Source organism: Dreissena polymorpha, chromosome 4 (assembly GCF_020536995.1).
Source record: "Dreissena polymorpha isolate Duluth1 chromosome 4, UMN_Dpol_1.0, whole genome shotgun sequence".
Taxonomy (NCBI): Eukaryota; Metazoa; Mollusca; class Bivalvia; order Myida; family Dreissenidae; genus Dreissena; species Dreissena polymorpha.
The window spans coordinates 102,876,542-102,900,801 of record NC_068358.1 but is presented as its reverse complement, the minus strand read 5'-3'; the positions used below and the strand labels follow the sequence as shown (position 1 = coordinate 102,900,801).

The window sequence follows — 24,260 nt, the reverse complement described above, 5'->3', positions numbered from 1 at the left end:
ACTCGGACAATCGATATCCTGACAGATTAGTTGGTGACATTGAATTTATTACGAGAAATTCACGGTATGGGGATCCTCTCCCTTTTGTTGACTTCTGAAAATACGGGATTTGACGTCGATTTCATCGTTATTTCCCCTAAAAATTCGGACAGAGTCAATGTACGACTCATTAGCAAATTTTCTTCCTTGAATTCATTGACATAGAGAGCATCTATACGGCAAAAAATGTTCACCAAAATCATCGGGTATATCGCTTAACCGTATCATAGACATGTTCATCTGCATTACTTTATGAGAACTGAAACCCAGCATGAAGCCTAATTCATGCTGTGTTTTATTACTCTGATAGTAATGCACTTAATTGACATCATACATGTTATTTGAAGGTGACATGTGATATATTATCTTATTAACGGTATCTACACATTTGCAGTCATGTGGTGTCGCCAATAAACGCTTTTAATCCACACTAGGAGCTCGAATGCCTAGATTTCATTTTTTAAACGAGTTTCGTTTATTTTGTTTGGATTAAAAAACGGAAATGAAATATGGCAAAAACGGTGTGAAAAAGGTTAATGCAACTCTGACATTTGGTATCCAGAAAGATAAGTTAGATGAATTAAATTTATACCATTTCCAACGCGGCAATGCGGTCTTGACAAGAGCGAGTGGAAGCTTCAAGAATTACCGAGATCCCCTTTATAGAACATTAATTTCTTTCACAAACTTGAAATTTCATATAAGCAATAACTAGGCATTATTAAGTATGTATTATGTCACGTGTGCATGTAAAATAATTGAGAATTTTGGTACCCAATTCGTGTAACTTTACGAAATACCCGTTAAAAATAGCGTTTCTGTGTGTGTCAGAAACAAGTGATAACCATTTTGTTATTATTTTAATGTCATAAATACTGACCTGTTATCGTATGCTTATACTTTCCAAGGGGAAATAACTCATCCGGAATTTTAACTGGGAATCCGCCACCTCAATACCGTAATACAGGCCAGGTTAAACATAGTGCAATGCAACCTAGCCAAAAATCGGTAACCAACCCTCAATATTCTTTCCGGATCAACCAGGTGTATACGTGTCTTTTACGGCTCTGAATTAAAATATTGTTTTTCACTTGGTTGATTGGGGTTTTGAATAGATAAATTGTGTTATTTATCTTTTTATTTCTCATTCGGATTGATTTGTGTGGATTTAATGGATTTTGTTTCATTTGTAAAAGGTAAGCCATGCTTGTTTTTATCGAACAATGGTTTATTTCTACCATGCTGGGTGTTTTCAGGCGCGAACGACCACGTGCAAAACGTGCTCTTCTAATACATTGCTAGAACGTGCAAAGCATGTTCTTCTAATGTGTTACGAGATCGTGCAAAGCGTTTTCTTCTATTGACAGATTGTTTATCATTTGCCATTGTGTGCAATAATGATTTTAACGTTCCGTATGACAATCTAATTGATCGTCATTTTATTTTTCATCTGTTTTGAATTAAACTTTTGTTTAATTTATGATCTACGGCAGTATTATTATAATTTTCATAATGGTCAAATAATGATTTTATGTGCCGTATGATAATCTGGTCTGTGACCAGTTTATGGTTGAATATGCTTTGCTCTTGTTTTTCATGTATTCGACTACATGATGGTCGCAGAAACAAGAGTGGATAAATACCCGGTGACTTCGCAGATCATGGATGATAGTTGCAGTATCAGTCACCGGGTATCGGGCACGATCGCGACCGTACTATGCTAAGTCTCTTAGACAGTCGGTCAACATCAGACCATATGGCGACACCCGTCAGCCGGTCTTTGCCCGATGGCATTGGTCAAGGACATCGACCAATGCCGGACCATTTGGCATCCGCCATACGGTCATTATCCGGTGACAACACTGGTCATGATATGACCGGTACGTCACCGGGGACGTTGATCACAGACCATTGATCGACGTCTGACCGGCCGGTCCGGTCACCGGTCATGTCACCGGTCCGGTCATTGATCACCGGTCTGGTCACCGGTCATGTCACCGGTCCGGTCACCAGTCATGTCACCGGTCCGGTCATTGATCACCGGTCATGTCATCGGTCCGGTCCGGTCATTGATCACCGGTCCGGTCCGGTCACCAGTCCGGTCATGTCAACGGTCCGGTCCGGTCACCGGTCCGGTCATTGATCACCGCTCCGGTCGCCGGTCAACAGTCATCAGTTAGGCCTGCCACCGATAACACCAGTCACCGGTCAAGAAGAAGAACTCGGTCTTCTTCATTTAAAATTCTCCTATTCTTCGTTGAATACATCGTCTTCATCAAGGATTAGACATCGGACACGCTCTTCTTCGTCGAGCAGTTCTCATCGTCGCGGCTCTCGTAAGCGATCACGTCGTCACTCACGGAGGCGTTATTCTAGAAGATCTCGGTCTCATCGCAGCCGATCCACATCTCGGCCGATCCAGATCTCGACATCGCAGGAAACGAGGACGTCGTCAACCTTCACGTAGACATCAGCGGACTGCATTGAGCACCACTGGATAGTTATCGAACATACCTCTCCTTCATTGAGCAGTTCTCGGCGTTGATACGCTCGTAAGCGATCATGTCAATGCTCACGGAGACAATATTGTAGAAGACAATATTTCCAGCGTAGCCGAACAATATTTCGGCATCGAAGTTATATGGATGTCGCCACTTCTCACGTAGGCGTTAATGAACCTACTGGTCATATTGACGTTCTCCATTTTATTCCTTTAGGAATATCATGTCTCCATTCCACGTGTGATGGTTCTTCTTATGGCATCCACACATGTTGCAGTCACCGAGCCGTAATTGTATACGAACACTAGTTCGTTTAACATTCAGGCTTCGGGATAAGCTGTTCTTTTCTCCACTACGACTACAAGGACACTTATGCCTATTAATACTGATAATCTACCGTTGTTTTCCGGTTAACATTATCAGATGACTTCGTGGATGGTCATTCTTCTGCACCAGATATTTCCATTCTGACGCAGTTATATTATACCGGTCCCGAGCACCGGACATCGGTCACCATTCATCGGTCATATCACCGATCACTGATCACCGGTCAGAATAAGTGATGTCTCATCGCCATCGGATTGGATTTTTTTGGCATGATCTTCTTTTCCGAGCAGTGCTTGACATTGATAACAGACCATATGGATTCCACCATTTTTCGGTCTTTAACTGGTAACGTCACCGGTCATATTATGACTGGTCCGTTCACCGGGCTACAGTTACCGGTCATTGACCGGTCCGGTTCAGTCACCACTTACCAATTACCGGTATTCCACTGTGTTTTCATCGGTCAATTTTCAGTATCACAGGTATCGTCTACATTACATAGTTGTATACCCCTGGCAATGATTGTATTGAATACTATATTTTATGGATTCAACAATCTACATGACTTTTTGTGTTTTTCAATACTGATGTTCTACTGGCGACGGTTACCAAATCATGCTATATCTGTTATTTGTACTTCTATCTCAACCGGCTACATGCAGACTACTGGTCTTGCAGATAGATCGGCTGAAGTGGGCTCGGAGACTAGCATTTAGGTCGAACATTACTATTTGACCTCTATTAATTTATGTTCGAGACCCGAAGGATGAATTGTTTTAACCGCCTTTACCTGTCGGCTACAGACTTTGCAGTCAGTGTCACGGAACAGTTGGGACACATTAATGACGCTAGCAGGATTAGCAAGACGACATTTGTATCGACTTCTGCTTTTCTATTGCTCCTACGGCAGTGCATATTTTCAAGCTACTGGAATCAACAAGAGTTCTGATACATAGGATTGCCTATCAGATTGACCGCATAGCGGCTACAGTCTTGTAGATGGCTTAGGACCTATTGAACTCAGATCTTAGATCCTAGGATCTGGAGGGACCTCATCTTAAAGTTATTCTTCTATTACACTTCTGGCCATAACAGGCCGTCTTCCTATAACTGGTCGTATTCCTTTCGGAATGCGTCCCGGTTAGAAGTCTTGAAGTAAATGGATTAATCAAGTCAGAATTTAAGACTTCCATGCATTCTACCGGCAAGCGTGGACCCGCTTAAGGTTACCCCTAGGGTTTTCACCTTTTTCTGCCATCACACCTCCGATTCCGGAGGTACCACTATCAATCATACAGTGAAAACTCTCTTTACGACCACCTCGGTATTCCGACCAACTCGCTAAGTCGACCACCATTTTTCAGTCCCGATTTGTTCCTTCTATATTTCAATGGTCGTTACACTCACTAATCCGACCAACCCGCTAATCCGCTATTACGACCACTTTAATCAGTACCAATTATCGATATTGTTCTTAATTGACACCCGCCAAACGACCAGTAATTTTCACACCTTACTTGATCTGATGTTGTGGTACGATCGGGCTTGTGTACGAAGCCATTCTGACCCAATTAACCACAATTAACGACAACGGTTTTTGGCATCGATTTGCGACACAGGTGTTAGATTTTCGGCACTTGTTATAATTTTTAACCCTTGATTGACAATTAGCTATTATTATTATTGAGTCTTTGATGGGTAAATTGTTAGTTGTTTGGTACACACTTTAAAGATTTATTACGGCGAATAATTTAACAGTTAGGATATTTGAGTAACACGGTTTTGTTCGTGATGGATATAAAAACCGACTTTTATACCATTTCGTTAGTTAAAATGGATAAGCGAAAACGGAAAGAGTTGTGTTTAAAAGAAAAGATTGATTTGATCGACGCAAGTGATGGGAAATCTCAACGACGATTTATTCGGCATTGGAAAGACTCGGGTTCAAGCTATTCTAAAAAGAAAATCTCGACTTTTATTCGACAAAATGCTAAGCAGACGACAATTGACTCATTCGTTAAGTAAACATCAAGGATCTTGATGAAAAGTACATATACATGTATTTACACTTCTTTAATGAACAACTTGAAATACTATCTTTGTACAATGTATAAATACAATGTATAAACGGATGACTGTTATATTGTATGCAAACAGATAAAAGTTCAGTGAATATTTACGTTGTTGTAATTATATGTCCATCAAATTCATGAAAACTCAGAATTAAGACCACCTCGCTATTAAGACCACTTTTGAAAAGTCCCACAAGTGGTCTTAATAGCGAGTTTTCACTGTATTTCCGTACTTCGCAAATCGATGACTTCGCGACCTGTATTATCCAGGATTTTAAAGGCGCCTGTTATTGGTTCAAGAAGAGGCTATATTCTGTAGATAGGTCATAAACTTATAAGTGTTAAACACTGTCCTATTCTACCAATTTTCAAGTGTGTTTGGAGTGGGAAAGTTCAGCTTGCCGTGGTTTCTTTGCCCACCCATCCTTGACAAATGGTTCCGGTCACCGGTCGGTATTTACCGGTCCGGTCACCGGTCCTTCTGCTGAGACGTCTTTTCTTACGTCCATTTCAGCTTTATTTTTAAGATAATTGTATTAATCTCGGGATTATTTAATGACACAGATTTCCATCTTTTTGTCATTATTTACCACTATTCAGTGGTGTCTAGACTAGAAGATTATCTTGGCAAGAATATAGTTTATTCTACCACAACCTTCCTTACATCTTATACAGATGTGAGCAGATAAGGTTATGGACGATCATATAGAACAACGTATCTTGATTTTCTCATTTATGTGGTATCCTAACGAATATCACCTGCACATCTACATCTTGAAAAGCGAAAATTCTTTTTAGCTGTTTTTCATTTACAACACATTTTCACGATTCCTTTGTGATGGTTTCAACTATCACACATCGGTCGTGGTTTACTTACAGACACGGAGGTGATCATATTATCACTCCTTGTAACTGGAAATCAGGAACTTATTCGTTCTTTGCAAGAACAACACATTTTCTCTATCGTCTTTCTCATACCAGTTCGTCTCAACGCCCTGTTGGACGTTTTGTCCTGCAGTTCTTTCTTTCGAATTATTTTTCCGTTGGGTTCAATAATGTAATTGCGCATGCGCGGCAGTGAAGTTGCAGACGAGTTACATGGTGTACATAGTATATCAAAGAATGTTGTTTATCATCAAACGCTAGTTATTAGCGTTATGCGATCGTATATCGCAGTGTATACCGGTATGCTGAACAACGTCAACAATACAGTTCACAGAAATCGATCCAGCAGGGTGTGCGATTATTATACATTCGTCCATTGACATAAACTGGAATATCTTGCCTTCTTGGTGAGTTTTTGCAATAACTGAGTTTTTGCCATAATTTCATGAAATATACTTAATGAACCATGGGATTATGGTTCTACGACCATTTAAGTCTCCTGTACAATTATTTTCAGGAAACTTCTTCACAGGTCAAATATCATATCTTACTGAGACATATTTTTACTGATCCAAACATGTGCCACTTCATGTCTGGCCATTAATAACTTTTAGTTATCTCTACAGAAGAACGTTTTTCTGTTAGAGTTTCAATCCTTGTTACTTGTGCAAGGATAATTCCATCAGAACTGTATAAAGGTTCTATGGAAATTCATTTTTTACTGGGTAATTGAGAGCATAGTTATTACCTTAATCACTCTGCTAGATACATAGAGGTTTTTCTCATCTTTTTCTTGATGATAAGAAATTTGTTCTTTTCTTCATCAAAGGATAGAGATTATGCTTTCGTATACCTTGTTTTGTGTAAGTCATCGCAACTCTGTGCTGTCTTACCTATTTTGGAACTGATCCAAACTATGGAACGTCAACACTATGTTTTTCGTTCCTTTACCTTCTTAAGCGGTTTTGACTTGTGTAACATGTTGGGATGCTTAATGAGCTCCCTATGAACCTTTTTCATCAGGCTTATTAACAGTTCCAATATAATTTTAAGACGGTTTTCCTTCTTATTTTGGCTTTTACCATACGGAGAAGTGAAATTCATGCTTTTTCTGTTGAATACGACCAATTCCAGTTGGATCTATTGTCGTTTTCACTTTGTTGTGTCAGCCAGGATTCCTTGCTTAATATCAAGTCCTCTATATGGCTTCTACCTTCAAGTTTCCAAGTTTTCTTAAACTGGTAGTCATGAAGATGAGGATAAACTTCTTTGGGCAATCAGGGCTTTGAAGTTCTATCTCAGCAGTGTTAGTCAGAAGTCCATTCGAGGTTCTCAAAGACACTCTTCATTTCCCCAAAAAAGGGGGGGGGAGATGTGTCTGCGGCTTCTATTTCTCGGGGTTAGACCTCGACTAAGGAAAGTTAATCTTATCCTATCTAAGGATTCATTCCTTTTTAGGATCTGACCGCATGAATTAAGAGCTCTGTCTGTTTTGTGGGCATATATTAATCACACCCCACTTTTTGACGTGCTCTAAGCTGTTTACTGGAGGAATCCGACCACCTTGTCATCTTTTTATCTTCGTTTTCTGAAGTGCCAACAATACAATTTGTATACGTTTGGGCTTGTTGTGGTTTCACTAACGGTAGTGTCTTTTTTACGACATAGACATATTACTCTGTCCGAGAAGTCATAATTAATACCGTTTTAACGAAGATTACTTGATATCATTAGCTGATAACCCTGTTTATGGGTTCTACTGTGTTGGGAAAATATATACGAACCTTCCCACCGCAGCTGCAAAATCAGCATACGATAACAGGTCAGTATTTATGACATTAAAACAAATTTTTTAAATAAAATTCATTTTAATTATTAAATACTTACCTGTTATCGGTAAGTCCCACCTCCCACCCCGCTATTCGATTAATATTTTTGAATATATATTGAAAGAATATTGAGGGTTGGTTACCGATTTTTGGCTAGGTTGCATTGCACTATGTTTAACCTGGCCTGTATTACGGTATTGAGGTGGCGGATTCCCAGTTAAAATTCCGGATGAGTTATTTCCCCTTGGAAAGTATAAGCATACGATAACAGGTAAGTATTTAATAATTAAAATGAATTTTATTTAAAAAAATTGTTTTAATAAAGACGTATCGATAAATGCTATTGTGAACGAGTTATTATTACTGATATCAGTTAACCAATAAATGCGGTAACTTCGGGGAAGTCGGCACCTGCGCGAGCGTCTGATATTGGTAGCCTTATTAATTTATAATAGCCTGACCGTATTCCATTTCGTACAACGCTAATTTTATATCAGACAATGTCCAAACTTACTGTGTTGTTTTTGCGCTTTAAATTATAGTGATTGATAAATGTCCCATAAGCAATGTTTAATATGATTAATATCACTTTTATACGCAATAACATGTGGGATTGAGGTACCCACCCGGCGTCAGAAAGCGCGTAAAACGTCACCGAATTCCCAGTTATAAAGCGCTATTTCGTGTCAAATACACAGGTAGGGGGGAATGTTTCGGTAATAATTTTGTTAATAACACGGGTAAATACCGGTGAAGTGTTAATTTATTGCAAATACCACCATTACACGTAATAACGGGTTCGATTTCGGTAAGCGCGCAAGCGTTTTGAGAGCGTGTTTAATGTACCGATTTATCCGTTATAAATAGCTGATGTTCTCTTTAATCGTATATTTTTTGCATTTGCACAATAACTTAATGGCATCAACCCCTTTACAAGTGTAATATGGTGTTAAACAAGTCCATAAAATCATCCGGAATATCGCGTAAATCTATATGCAGTCTATAGGCAAAGAAGCCATTTTGGTGTAAGCTTGTCTAGGTTTTCTTCCCGCTGAGCCACGTGATTATGTGGGCGGAGCGATCACTGATAAGGCGTCATGTCAATTGACTTTTGTGTTATGTGACCAGTGACAACTGATTTTTGTGTATTTTGATGTCCAAAGCTTGGATTTAGCACCCACTTGGGGGTGAACTCAGAAAATCTGTTAAGGGAAAAACTTGATCACTCATTTATCCCGATAAATCGATACATACCAGGTTCAGAAACAATGCATTGTATGTGACAATCATTTCCGAGTGTTCATGAGAGGGGTGAAAAATAAACTTTTTATCTGTAATACTTGTTAATAATCTGTTCATTAAAAAAAAAAATTTGTAATTATGCTAATTAGATTGTGTTAGCCAGCCTCTTATGTGCCATAATCAAGTCCAAATCCGATTCAGATCTGATTTGTAAGCCTTCATTGTACAGACAATCTTGTTTTAAGCAACCTATCAAGGGAGTAACAAAAAGTGGTCTCTTAAAAAAATGGTCTTTACATAATAAACCATTGTGGAACAAAATGTAAAATCATTCTCACTATCAAGTCATAGACTGATTCTGTGACACAACTAGCATGCATAACATTTAAATTATATTAAATTATCAAGGTGTAAGTGAAGTTATAAATACTATTGTTCAAGAATTTTGTAAACACAAACTTTCGCCATTGTTTGGAAATGTACAGTAAGTTGGTATATCAGAACTACTAAGCCTCTGACTGAACTTGTTTCCAAGCTTCCGATGAGTAATTACGTTTGCAAATAGGAACTGTGCATAGGTAAATCATGTCTTCAATATCAGCGCATCTTGTAGTGCACTTGATGACGTCAAACTGGCAATAAATCGTCGTCAAGTTATTCCCTTAACGGTCAACCGATTTTCTAAGTTAACCCCGCAAGAGGTCCCTTATTCCAAGATTTGTACATCAGATAACATTAAAATCAGCAGTCACTGGTTGTGTAAGACACAAGTCGGTTACAATATCTAAATAGATTGGGGGGACAGGGCGGTGGATTCAAAGTGTAAGTGGTGGCATCCATAAGATTGACTGTCATTACAAAAGTTAAGTGTTTCTTATCAAAATCAAGGTCAAACAAATTGATAGGAAAGATATGATTGTAACAAAATACAGATTGCAGGGACTACCCTAAGCCTTAAAAATAGGGAGAAGTGACTTCTCTTTTTTTCTGAAACAGGGAGAAGTTTGGAAAATCAGGGAGAAGTTTGTGTGAACAATATCAAAAACAAAACATGTTCATTTCACAACTTTAATTATTTCTATCATTATACTATGATTATTTGTATAAAAAAAACAATAAATTCTCATTGTAATATACTTTATCATAACACATTTAAGTCATTTAACACATTTAAGTAATTTAAGATATGCACAGGTAGCACCTTTTAATCACATATTTATCGTCATTTTATATCATCATCCCTATGACTGCTTTTGTAACAAAACACAATCTTAATGCATGGAACACCTAGTATATCTATTACTGTTTATCTGAATACTATACATGTCCGAAATATGTATACTTAAGAATGCCTTACCTGTTTATCTGAATACTATACATGTCCGAAATATGTATACTTAAGAATGCCTTACCTGTTTAACTTTAATAATTCTAATTTTCCTTTTGGTGGTTATCTGGTTAAACAAACCTTATCAAATGCTTGTTAAATCAAGTTAATGCTTTCTCCATTATTGAATCACCATTACTTATAATTTAAATCGCCAGCTTTGAATTGAACGCGGGTTGAATTTTACAATACGTCCGCCATTTGCAATGTCAAAGGTCATGACGTACCAATTAAATTCTACTCGGATAATTTATATCTAATCGAGGAAATGTGTTTCCTCAATGTTTATGTGTAGTATTATGACTTGTAAATTAAAAAAAAATGAACTGTGATTCCAGTTTATATAAGATGGGTGTTTAATACTCGTAATAATCGGTGGATTAACCAACTGACAAAACTTGCTGGACTTAATAGCGGATCTACGTAATTAATAGACCTTAAATCAATTTTGGTTTTTTATGTCCCCCACTATAGTAGTGGGGGACATATTGTTTTTGCCCTGTCTGTTGGTCTGTCTGTGGGTCTGTCTGTTGGTCTGTCTGTTTGCGCCAACTTTAACATTTTGCAATAACTTTTGCTATATTGAAGATAGCAACTTCATATTTGGCATGCATGTGTATCTCATGAAGCTACACATTTTGAGTGGTAAAATGTCAAGGTCAAGGTCATCCTTCAAGGTCAGAGGTCAAATATATATGGCCAAAATCGCTCATTTTATAAATACTTTTGCAATATTGAAGATAGCAACTTGATATTTGGCATGCATGTGCATCTCATGGAGCTGCACATTTTGAGTGGTGAAAGGTCAAGGTCATCCTTCAAGGTCAGAGGTCAAATATATGTGGCCCAAAAAGCTTATTTATTGAATACTTTTGCAATATTGAATATAGCAACTTATTATTTGACATGCATGTGTATCTCATGGAGCTGCACATTTTGAGTGGTGAAAGGTCAAGGTCATCCTTCACAAGGTCAAGGTCATCCTTCAAAGTCAGAGTCATATAGGGGGACATTGTGTTTCACAAACGCATCTTGTCTTTTATTATTTTTGCCGACTTTTTTTAACCGTGCCGTCTGCCAAAAAACCTGCAATTATCGGATGGTCAATCAATTATCACTTTATCATTAGACAACTTACGGCACTCGCGAAGAGGCACACTGTGTTGTTATAGCAACCAATATTAAGGGACTGCTTTGTCACAGTCTATTAACGTTCCGTGCGAAGGGTAAATTGTGTAACCGTTAGATAAACAACAAACAATAAACTTGCACACCTTAGCAAAAATAATTGGGCGGTTTGATTTTCGCTTGTTTACTGAAAAAAATCGGGCGACTTGATCTTCGCTTTTCTGGGCTCGTAGGGCGATATCACGGGCTTTAGAGCGAAATTATCGCTCTAGTCGCTCGTAGGGTAGTCCCTGGATTGATTGAGTGCCTGCCTGTAATTGGCCTGTTAGTAAAGAAATATCTTTTTCATGTATATAAACTCTTGCCCTTATTTTGTTCATAAAAAATACACAGCAAAGTTAATGAATCAGCTTTGTTGAAATTGTGTTTATTGAGTATAGAAAGTGGCTTAATAAACAGGAAAATAGAAATGACATCGCTCTGGGAAAACAATGCTTTATGCATATGCCGTTATATTTAAAGAAACAGTTTCCTGACTTTTGACCTTTGGATGGAGATGAGCTGTGTTCTGAGAAAACTGGGCTTATGCATAAAGTGTTGCACCAGAATAGCCTGGTGCTGTCAGCACAGGCTAGTCAGGGAAGACACTTTACGCTGTATTGAATATTCGGTTTAAAGGAAGCCTCTTCTTAGCAAAAATCCAGTCTAGGAGGACAATTATGTCCCAGATTAGCCTGTGTGGAGTGGCATTACACTTTACGCACATAATCAAACCCAGTTTTCCCATAGCAAGGCGCAATATTGTTTTTGCTTTACCTTTCAGTGTGCAATATTGTCGCCAACATTCCGTGTGCGTGACTTCGCTATCCAGGACTGTCAGCAATATCCGATTACACTGGCCTGGCAGGGAGGGGGCATGGATGAAGACAGGTAACAGGGAATTTTTTTTTTTACAAATTTGGAGCCAAATTTAGCCCTATTTCCAATCTTAAAAAGAATATATTTTTCTCAAATGACTATGTTAAATTCCCAATTGAAGGTTTCTAAAAAAAACATTTCCCTATTTGCGCAACAACAAAGTATTTTTCTCCAAAACTAAAAGGGCCCTGGCCCCATTGCCAAAATGGTGAAAAACACTCTGGGAAACAGAGGGTGGCAGGGCTTTTACATGGGATGAGGGGGGGGGGGGGATTCTGCTATTAGAAATGATCTTCATACCAGTGCTTTGGTATATTTCCATTCAGTGTCTGGGCTCTTTAGTGTCTTGTTAATTATCAAATTTGATATCTGGTAAAAAAAGAAAGATTTTTGTCAGAAGTTTCAGCTTTTCCACAAATATTGTAAAATGATAAGTGTAACAAAACATCGTCATTAACAATAAGCATCATTTAAGGTGAAGTGTTTGAATATAAAGACTTCATTTCAAAAGACTTCTGACTCATTGAAATTATTTGTTAGTCCAAGCGAGCCCTAATTCAAAATGACCTATGTTAATATTTAACAATTGCTTCTGGGTACATAATGACCTAAGATTTAGATGGCCTGGTTCTTGGAAAACTGGACTTAATGCCTTTTTGTCAAGTGTTGTCCCAGGTATGCCTCTTCGTACCCTGAATTTTCCTTTAGAAAAGACCTCTTTTAACCCTATACCACTAAGATATATATTTTGACGCATTCCTAGTCCCTTTGAAATTTAAATTTAATTTAAGACCTTTCTAACTAAATTCAATTTTTAAATGATTTATTTCCAACTCAAGATACTGATGAGCAGGAAACAGCATAAAACCTTAACAGACTGATTTACTTGCAGGCTGTTCTTGTTTTATGCTGATTGCTCATAGCCATTTTCAATTTGCATCTCAGTGGGAAAGAGTTAAACGAAAAATTCCCCAAAAGCGGAAAGTATCATCCCTGCTAAAATGTAAACTTATGCGGACTGTACACGCCAAGCTAATCTGGGTTAACAATTTGCACATGCATTAAGCCCAGTTTTCTCAGAACACAACTCAAACAAAGACCACTGTAACCCTGACCTGGATTGATGATTTCAGTACGATGGAGGTGTTCCCACAGTTCCATGCCATACCCTTCTCGAAGATGCTGACGTTCTTTAGGAAGGAGCCCTTCTCTATAGAGGCGCGGTATTCAAACCCAGCTGAGGTGCCCATTGATGACCCAGGAATAGGTACATTCCTTGCATCAGCTTTGTCTGTTTCATCAAAGGGTTTCACAATTGTTACTTCCAATTTCTGTAGCCATATGGTAATATGTATTGCTTGTCTATAGGTGGGAGCTATAAAGCATACAAAAATATTATTCGGTCTAGAAATGTAGGGGCATGCATGGTTTATTAACATGTCTTGTTCACATAGTTCAAAGCTCAGGTACTTCAAATTCAACACAATTTAATAATATTGTTAACGCCGTTAATTTAAGGGAAATTTAATTATAATGTTGGCGCGAAATATATATATACGCATCTGACGTCATTGATTTATTGTTGATCTACCTAAATATCTGTTAAGTTTAAAATTGTTAAGAGTTGGCCAGTTCAATACGAAGAAAAGAGATATGCGTCACTATTTTTATTCGCTGACGACTCTCTAAAAAATAATACAATACATTTATAATATAAACAGTCAAACATACCAAATTATTAACATATTATTTAAATTAATAATTCAAAAAATCGTGCTTATGTAAAAATAATGATAATACACACGGAAATACATGAACAATATAAATAACAGCAATATATTTACCGATATAAATTCTTCCATACACAAAACGCCACACTCTTAAACAATTTTAAACTTAACAGATATTTACGTAGATCAACAATAAATCAATGAAGTCGGATGCCTATATATATATTTCTCACCAACGTTATAATTAAATTTCCCGTAAATTTACGGCGTTAACAAATATAATTGAAAAAAGCCCATAGGATATGATCTTGAAACTTGGTATAAACATTGTTGGGTCTTCCTTATATCTGTCTAGCAAACCATATACCTCTTGTCCAATGTTCATCTGTCTATTGCATAGACAATATTCTCTCCACTTGTACATATGAAATGATCATCAAACTAAGAAGACTCTTTAAAAGTGATGACTTGATTATATATCATCTTTATGCATCTCCAGTGGTCAAAGTAAGGTGTTTCTTAAAATAGAATAACAAAAATTGCTGCTAGAAAATTGCAATGCTTCAAATACATGCGACAAATAGTGAGATTAATGTGGGGCATTTTTTCTCATCATAAGTCAAAATGTATTATGAATGTTAAAAAAATAAATAAAGAAAGACAAACGTAACAGTAATACTACAGCACAGATGGACATGGGATTATATAAGTAATTAACATTCATACCTAATGCTTTGTTCTATGAAATAAAAGGTGTGTGCCATTGAAGGTGTGTTGAAAATAACTTAAAATTGTGAATGTCATTGTTGATGTGTTCAAAATAACAAAGTTGTGTATACCATTGCAGGTTTGTTCAAAATAACAAAGGTTCAACCCTCTGCAAGTGGTGAGAGTCCCAAAGTGAAAGTGAAAGTGCGCGTAAACAACCATGGAATGTTCACCGTGCAGTCAGCCAGCATGGTGGAGAAGGTTGAAGAGACAAAAACCACAGAGGAACAGGGTCCAGAAACCATGGAAACCGATGCTGCCAAGAACAACGCTGAGAACAGTGCTAATGGGTCCAAATCCGAGGTAAACTGGTTTTAATGCATGTGCTTAAAGTGTCACCCCAGATTAGCCTGTGCAGTCCACATAGGCTAATCAGGGATTACACTTTCCACTTATGGGGATTTTTATGCCCCAGGATCGAAAGATCGGGGGAATATTGTTTTTGGTCTGTCTGTCTGTCTGTCTGTCTGTCTGTCTGTCTGTCTGTCTGTCTGTCTGTCTGTCTGTCATTCATTGTGTGTGTCCCAAAACTTTAAGCCTGGTTAAAGTTTTGCAATAACTTTTGCATTATTTAAGATAGCAACTTGATATTTGGCAGGCATGTGTATCTCATGGAGCTGCACATGTTGAGTGGTGAAAGGTCAAGGTAATCCTTCAAGGTCAAAGGTCAAATATATGGCTTCAAAATGGCGCAATAGGGGGCATAGTGTTTCTGACAAACACATCTCTTGTTCTTTTCTAAAACTTTAACCTTCATTAAAGTGTGGTCATAACTTTTTGAATATTGAAGATAGCAACTTGATATTTGGCATGCATGTGTATCTCATGGAGCTGCACATTTTGAGGGGTGAAAGGTCAAGATCATTCTTCAAGGTCAAAGGTCAAATTTATGGCTTCAAAGCGGCGCGATAGGGGGCATTGTGTTTCTGACAAACACATCTCTTGTTTTAATCACACCTTTCACAGCACTTCATTCAAAATTAATGTGTCAAATGCACGCCATGCAATCAAACTGGACTTAACCCTTTCCCACGCAGAAGCAAAAAAATGGCTATGTGCAAACAGAATAAAACCAGAACAGCCTGCCAGTAACTTGCAGTCTGTTTAGGTTTTATGCTGTGTGCTGCTGATCAGTATCTAAGGTTTGGATTTGAAATCTATACAAACTTGAATCTAGTAAGAAAGGTCTAAATTTCAAATTAACTTTCTAAATGACCACAAATGCGTGAAAATATCATCGAAGTGGTAAAGGGTTAAGCACTTTTTCCCTATACTGGTCTAAAGGTAGGGTGAAGTGGAGTAATGGGTATGGTGTGTCAAGGTAAAGGGTGGCTGGGTCAGCAATTAGTATTAACCCTTTTCCACTCAGATACGTTTTTTGTAGTCCATGAAAAGTTTAAGTAAAAGACCTTTTGTTCAAGATTCAAGTTTTTAAAGCTTCATTTCCAACCCTTAGATACTGATAAGCAGCAAACAGCATAAAACCTGAACAGGCTGCGAGTTATTCACACATACAAATTGCACATAGCCAAATTCACTTTGCTTCTGAGTGGCAAAGGGTTAAAAAAGGGCGTTGCTAGATTGGCTACCATTTTAGCAGATATAAGTTATTTACCTGTTAACTTTTCAGATCAAGAATCATGACTCATGAAACAAGTATATGCTATTCTTTATGCCCCCCTTCGAAGAAGAGGGGGTATATTGCTTTGCTCATGTCGGTCGGTCGGTTGGTAGGTCGGTCCGTCCGTCCACCAGGTGGTTGTCGTATGATAAGTCAAGAACGCATACGCCTAGGATCATGAAACTTCATAGGTAGATTGATCATGACTCGCAGATGACCCCTATTGATTTTGAGGTCACTAGGTCAAAGGTCAAGGTCACGGTGACCCGAAATAGTAAAATGGTTTTCGGATGATAACTCAAGAACGCATACGCCTAGGATCATAAAACTTCATGGGTAGATTGATCATGACTTGCAGATGACCCCTATCGATTTTGAGGTCACTAGGTCAAAGGTCAAGGTCACAGTGACCCGCAATAGTAAAATGGTTTCCGGATGATAACTCAAGAATGCATACGCCTAGGATCATGAAACTTCATGGGTAGATTGATCATGAGTCGCAGATGACCCCTATTGATTTTGAGGTCACTAGGTCAAAGGTCAAGGTCACGGTGACCCGAAATAGTAAAATGGTTTCCGGATGATAACTCAAGAATGCATACACCTAGGATCATGAAACTTCATGGATAGATTGATCAAGACTCGCAGATGACCCCTATTGATTTTGAGGTCACTAGGTCAAAGGTCAAGGTCACGGTGACCAGTCTTCACGCTAAATATTTTAGCCAAATAGCCCTTCGGGCTAATACGATGGAATTTTGAATAGCCCGAAGACATGTTCAATAGCCCGAGGAGGTCAATTTAAATCTTATGACTTTTTTGGCCAGGAACACCAAAATAGTTATTAACAATCAGAAAATCTACTTCCATTAGTAAAAACAGATGCATGTGATTACAGTAATAAAGGGTATAATGTTTCCTTTTGAAATGCATTTTATACAAAATGCACCAGATAATTATGCTGTTTATTGTAACTTTATTATTACACATGTTCTCATTCAATGATTCCATTAATCAGTTTGACCGGTGTTTTGTTTTATTTTAAAGCGAATTATTATCATGTTTAAAAAATATCCGAAAAACTTCAAAAATACATCAGCCTATTAAAATAACAGATTATTATCGTATTATTACTAGGACAATCGCCGGTGAATTTCTGAATTGTCGGCATGTGACTTCAGAACAAAAGGCCACTGGGTGTGTTAATTGCCCAATCTACAAGTGACAATGTCTGCTTCTTTAATTTACTCCCGATGTTTTGATAAGCATGTGTCAACCGTGAAAAGTATTGTATATTTGTAAACAGATTATAAGTAGCAAAATAGGTCACGTAGCAGAACGAGATTACAGAATAAACGAAAGTACTACAATTATTAATAATACATTAAAAAAACTTATTCTAATGCGCAAAAATAATTGATTAAAACACATGGAAACCTACCTGTAATAAGTATCAATTTGTTTTAACCCAATGCGTACAATATCCCTTACAGACTCTTTAATTTTTATTGAAAAAATTACTTGTCCATTTTTCATGAATTATAAATACATTTTCGGAAAACGCTTCTCAAATTAAATACGCTTCTAGATTGGTCATTATTTTAAAACATTACGAAGTGCCCGATGCGCGAACATCCCGGAACGTGATCTACACATGTTCAGTTTGAATAACCTCATCTTGGTTGGGCGTCAATTGCATCATTACTTTAAATAGCAACATACCCGGATGCTTACACGACAGTTTAGAAAAATGGCGGCCGCATGCTTTAAAACGTCATTTTAGGCATTTAAATAGCAAATTTAAACGTGCTTCTTAAAAACGCGTATAAATCAGGTTATTGATATGACGCTCAAATATTTAATCGACCGATCGGGCTATTTTATTAGCATTTAGGATCGACCGACCGGCCCAAGAATCGACTCGGGCTTCGGGCTTATAGGCTAATTCGAAGACTGACGGTGACCGAAATAGTAAAATGGTTTTCGGATGATAACTCAAGAACGCATACGCCTAGGATCATAAAACTTCATAGGTAGATTGATCATGACTCGCAGATGACCCCTATTGATTTTGAGGTCACAAGGACAAAGGTCAAGGTCACGGTGACCCGAAATAGTAAAATGATTTTTGGATGATAACTCAAGAACGCTTTTGCCTAGGATCATGACACTTCATAGGTACATTGATCGTGACTCGCAGATGACCCCTATTGATTTTCAGGTCACTAGTTTATTCTGTTTTCACACTGTCCAGTAAAGAGACTTACAAATTGAATTTTTGACACATGTTAATTCATAATGATGTATAAGCCTTTGTTTCTGTGCCAGTAAATACTATGTTTATGGAAATGACGTGAGAATTCAACATTTAAAAAACCAATGTAATATGATATGTAATATCAGGGGGGTTTTTTTACTAAGAAAGTGACGCCGATATTCGGCGTCTTCCCCTACCAGAATTTTTCCCCTTAAAATACAATTTCCCCACCAAAAATATCATTTTTCACCAAAATATAATATTTTCTCTCAAAGAAATGTTTATTTTTCCTTGGGGCATTCGACAATTATCCAATTTGCACCATGTACAACGAATTCGAGCTCTCTCTCTCCGACGAACACACAACATCTGGGAATCCCAGTTATTCTAAATATAGCTCTTAAATAACGTCATGTAAACTGGGCAACTAATCGTAATAATCATTTGACTATTTTACTGGATACCGGTCTTGCGCGAGAAGGGTGTTTCGTCAATTAATTACCATAAACCAGTCGAATTTTCATCCGGGCTATGTGCAAGCCGAGGTATAAACGTGAAAACAGAAAAAAATGTCTCACAATTAGCGTTCTTTCACAAACAAAACAAAAACATTCGGACTCGGAAGATACTGAACGCATCGAGGCATTTTTTAAGAAAGAATCATCGAAAACCGTTATAACCCAGCAGGATTCCGAGGTAAACAACATCGAACATTGTGAAAGTGAAAGTAGACAATCGGCAGCTGCCGCTCCTTTCCCTTCCAATACTGTAGCAAATCAAGATCGTCAACCCATTCATCATGAAATTAAAATCACAAAATTGACATCGTCCCCCGGCCCTAGTACAAAAATATAGTTGAAAACATTTCCCATAATTAGATCTACACCTGCAACTTTATGAAGGACTTTGACTTTAATACCTGTTAAATGTGTTTAAGAACAAAAAGGACAGAGACAAGTCTCTTTTGATAAGTTGTAGACATTGAAATGAACAGTTTTTATTTTTTCCCCTAATATCTCTCATTCGCACTCTTTTTTTCCCCTTTCACCCAGCGTCCAGCGTCTTCCCCTTTCTCTAAAAAAAAACCCTGAATATTATATGGCAACAGGACAGTTGTGATTTGCTGGGTCAATTCTATTTAGCTTGACCATCCAAGCGGTTGATAGCTTTGACAAACTGGTGGTCTGAAACATTGAGAAAATGTCACGATTCACTGACAATAAATCAAACATGTAATTCTTGCTACGCAACTTGCATTTTATTTTGTCAATTCAAATTATACATAAAAATATATAATTAATTTTTAATCTGCTTGTTAATTGAAAAACAGCAACACAGTTTGTATGTATAAAACAATGTTAATACATAAATAGGATCAAGCATATTAAAATATCAACTTAGATTTAGTTTCCTTTACTGTACAGGATTTGTAAAGTTAGGTTAATATTTGTGTATTGAACAAAAATAACAACAGTGTAAAGAAAAGTTAATTTGGGGATGTTCTATCCAAACCCTGAGAGTTCAGATTTCCTCAAATGCCAAGTAAAGATTGTAAATTTCAACCCACTGGTCTGGTTAGTTTTTAGAGGCACATATAATTAACTTTTAGGCTTAGTGTCTCATTTGTACATGCATTACTGTATTAACTCCAAATCAACTAGTACAAGTGGTAGGCCAGTATTACATGGACTGGTGTTCACTGTTTACACAGTTTCACAACCCCATCTGATACTGGTCAGTATCTTGGCAAGTGGCCAAAGTTGGGAGTGGAATTAATGGTCTATTACATAACTGACTTCTGTGTGTGGTAAACACATGATACTGGTCATGTGGTCAAGTTGCACTTATATACATTTGCCCAATACACAACACTAGCCTTGGCTATTTTTAATCAGATTGCATTGCTATCTATGGTGGTCATTGACTAGGGGAGTTAACTGCTATAAATAACATGTTTCATTACCATTAATAAATAAAAACATAACAAATTGTGTGCACGTTTCACATATTGTCAAATAAGTCAAAATGTGTGAAAGGAATCCAAAAAATCAAAGACTCAATCATATAATGGATATAATTGATTAGTATAGGTCCTGATTGGTTTTTGCACTATTAATTGGATACATTTCACAGGTCATTGACATACAGTGACAAAAAACATATTCACACAATGGCTGTCACTACAACGGAGAGCCCATATGGGGGGCATGCATGTTTTACAAACAGCCCTTGTTAGCTTGGCATTTTTGGAGAAAACCCGAGGTATTGCCATAGCCATCTCGCTGTTCGATGTCCGCCGCTGCGTCGTGCTAAAACCTTAACATTTGCTCTAAAATCAAAGTGCTTCCACCTACAACTTTAAAACTTCATATGTAGATGCACCTTGATGAGTTCTACACGCCACACCCATTTTTGGGTCACTAGGTCAGAGGTCAAGGTCACTGTGACTTCTAAAAAAAAAAAAAAATTCTGACAAGCTTTCATTTTTTCAAAACTGCACCTGTAGCCGAGCGTGGCACCCGTTATGCGGTGCTCTTGTTATTATATAAAGCCTACAATTTACTGTGTCAGATGTAAAGAACATATCTTTTTATGATTGTTTGTTTTTTAACATCACTTTTGGTATACAGTTTATTGGTCTTGTTTATTAAAGGGAAGGTTCTTTAAGACCCAAACTATCAAACTTTATTTGAATTAAACATACTGTACATATAATGGGTCTTAAAATCTAATCTGCCTAAATCCTCTAGAAAGGTTGTAACCCAGTGACAGTTTAGAACTGATAAAAAAATGGTATCAACACTGTTTAAAATGAAAAGAACCTATTCTGAGAGGTATGGGTGGTTTTGTTTATCAACCATTTGATGCATGTGTGTTAAGTGTCGTCTTTACAGGGACGAGACTTTCTGCCTCAACTGGATTTTCTTAAAGAAGAGACTTCATTTACACACAAAAATGACATAGAATCAGAAGGTGTTGTCTCTTAATAGCTTGTACAGACTGCACAGGCTGATCTGGGACATCACTTTTCCCAAATGGATTAAACCCAGTTTTCCCAGAGCGAGGCTTACAATTAATGTATTTCAGAACAATATGGAGACAGAACAAGGCCCAACCAATGGAGACTCCAGTAAGAATGAGGAGGCAACAAATGATGAGAAGGCTGATGATGCCAAGGGAGATAAGAAGGTAATGAAAAGCATTCTTGAGTTTTAACTAAACTTCAATCGTCTCCCTTGAGTTGCCAAGACACAATAATGGCTTTGCATGTTCTGTATACATAGAACATAAGAGCTGTGCTCTGAGAAAACAAGGGCTTTAAACAAGTGTGTTTATTGTTGTCCCAGATTATCCTGTGCAGTCCACAGGCATAGTATTTTTTGTGTTACAGAAGTCTCTTGTGTAGACTTCATAGGCTAATCTGGGATGTCTTTTTATGCACAAACATTAAGCCCAGTTTTTCCCGAGCCAGGCTCATAGTTATTATATGAACAAGTGCCTGACTGTAAGTTGCCTCTTATTATCGCAGACAGAGGAAGAGGAAGGCAATAAATCTGCAGGAGACAAGAAGGAAAAGAAGGCAAAGACCCGCAGCATTGACCTGCCTGTAGAGCCCCTGCTGTCCCAGTACTCCAAGGACGCAATCAACCTCATGCAGGAGAGAGAGGTAACTGGGCTTCATGCAAGTGTGTAAAGTGCTGCCCCAGATTAGCCTGTTTAGTCCGCACAGGATAATCAGGGACGACACTTTCAGCTTTATTTTAATGCCCCTTTTCGATGAAAAGGGGGTATATAGTTTTCGCACTGTCCGTCTGTAAGTCTGTCTGTCAGTCTGTCTGTCACACTTTTCGTGTCCGCTCTCTATTTCAAATACTTTTCATCTGATATTTACCAAACTTGGTCAGAAGTTGTATCTAGACAATATCTAGGTCAAGTTCGAATATGGGTCATGCTGGGTCAAAAACTAGGTCACGGGTCAATTAGTGCATTTCAAGGATTTAGCATGGTAAATTGCTCATAACTTCTATCAAAGCGTTTATAGGGGGCATTTGTCATCGTATGGTGACAGCTCTTGTTTCATTTAAAGTAGGTCTCTTCTGAACAAAAATCAAGTCTAGGCTAAAAAAATGAAACAAAAACAGCCTGCAAGTAATTCCCAGCCTGTTTAGGTTTTATGCTGTTTGCTTCTTAACCGTATGGTAAGGTTAGAAATGAAGCCTTTCAGTGTTTTTTTATGGCAATTTCGGGGCCGATATTAAGCCCCATTCCCCTCAAAAAAGAGTATATATTTTTCCCCCGTTTTGTAGGGGAAAAAAACCTCCAGAATAAAAAAAATAAAAAATTATGATAAATATTCATTTCATAACAACTAACAAAGTATATAACAAATTAATAATATTATATGATTTTGAATTATTATAAAGAGTTACATTAAATTAGTATTTCCCAAATCAGTGTACTTTTCATATGAATTTCATGCTTTTCCCAAAATGGCCAGGAAAAGGCCTGATGTATCTATATATATTGTGTCAATATTTGATGATAAAAACATTTTAATTTGGTCCATTTTATTGATAAAAAAAATGCTAACATTTGCCATTTTATCGATTAGAAAGTCCCAATTAGACTCAAAATGGCTAGGAAAACTGAGACTGTGCATGAAGGCTTAACTGTCTGAAACTAATGTTGAAAAAATCATTGGTATATATTTTAGAAAAAGGACAGAGAAATTCAGCTGTAAATATTACATTCATACATACATGTGTATTCATATAATAAATTTCAGAAAATATAAAAGAGTGAATTTTTAATTTTCCCTTTTTCCTAAAAAACGACGCGTTTTTCACCTTTGGACGGGCCCCACCACCATTCCCCTATTTGTGAAAAAAAAACACTGCCTTTAAAACTATTGTGTGTGTTGTGTCACCAGAACCAGATGATAGCGCAGGACCGGCTGGAGAAGGAGCGATGTGACGCCAAGAATGCAGTCGAGGAGTATGTGTATGAGATGCGAGACAAGCTGTGTGGACCCTACGAGGAGTTTGCCACTGAAGAAGTGAGTTTTCAGTTCCCATGTCAGTGGGACCTTTTTGTAAAACAGTACAGTATTTGCCATTTAAAAACACAACATTGATCTAAATTTCCAAATTTCAGTAAAAACAACATCATTTTACTCACTCTGTCTTGTTCCCAATAATGTGGGAAAAAAGCTAGTTATATTTCCAAACATGATGTAGATTTGGTACATGTATATAAATAGTGGTATTAACAACAAGACCCATATTTGAGTTTACTATGTCCACCTTCATTTTGCTGGTCCTGGCAAGCTGTGATGGGAGAGCTCTGGACTGACTGGCAGTGATTCGTGAGTTTGAATCCCAGCCTAGCCATAAAGAAGGATTGTTTATGACATTACTTGACCTGTGTTCTGGGAAATGGGCTTTATGGATGTATGCAAAGTATTGTCACAGATTCTTCAAAGCCTAATCAGTTACAATCGTTTGTCTAAGCAGGATGTTGCTTGAGAAGATACTTTCTTAAACAAGTTCCATTAAA

General features: G+C 37.5%; 1 protein-coding gene across 1 annotated transcript in view; it reads left to right on the top strand.

Moving 5' to 3' along the window:
* Positions 1–24,260, top strand: part of LOC127877234 (heat shock 70 kDa protein 4-like) — a 58,478-nt gene that overhangs the window by 29,475 nt on the left and 4,743 nt on the right. Inside the window, exons 9-14 of the mRNA XM_052422918.1 lie at positions 12,234–12,340; positions 13,462–13,595; positions 14,906–15,129; positions 21,792–21,893; positions 22,234–22,371; positions 23,635–23,760. Of these exons, the coding sequence (XP_052278878.1) occupies positions 12,234–12,340; positions 13,462–13,595; positions 14,906–15,129; positions 21,792–21,893; positions 22,234–22,371; positions 23,635–23,760 (831 nt within the window). The remainder of the gene's footprint in view (positions 1–12,233; positions 12,341–13,461; positions 13,596–14,905; positions 15,130–21,791; positions 21,894–22,233; positions 22,372–23,634; positions 23,761–24,260) is intronic.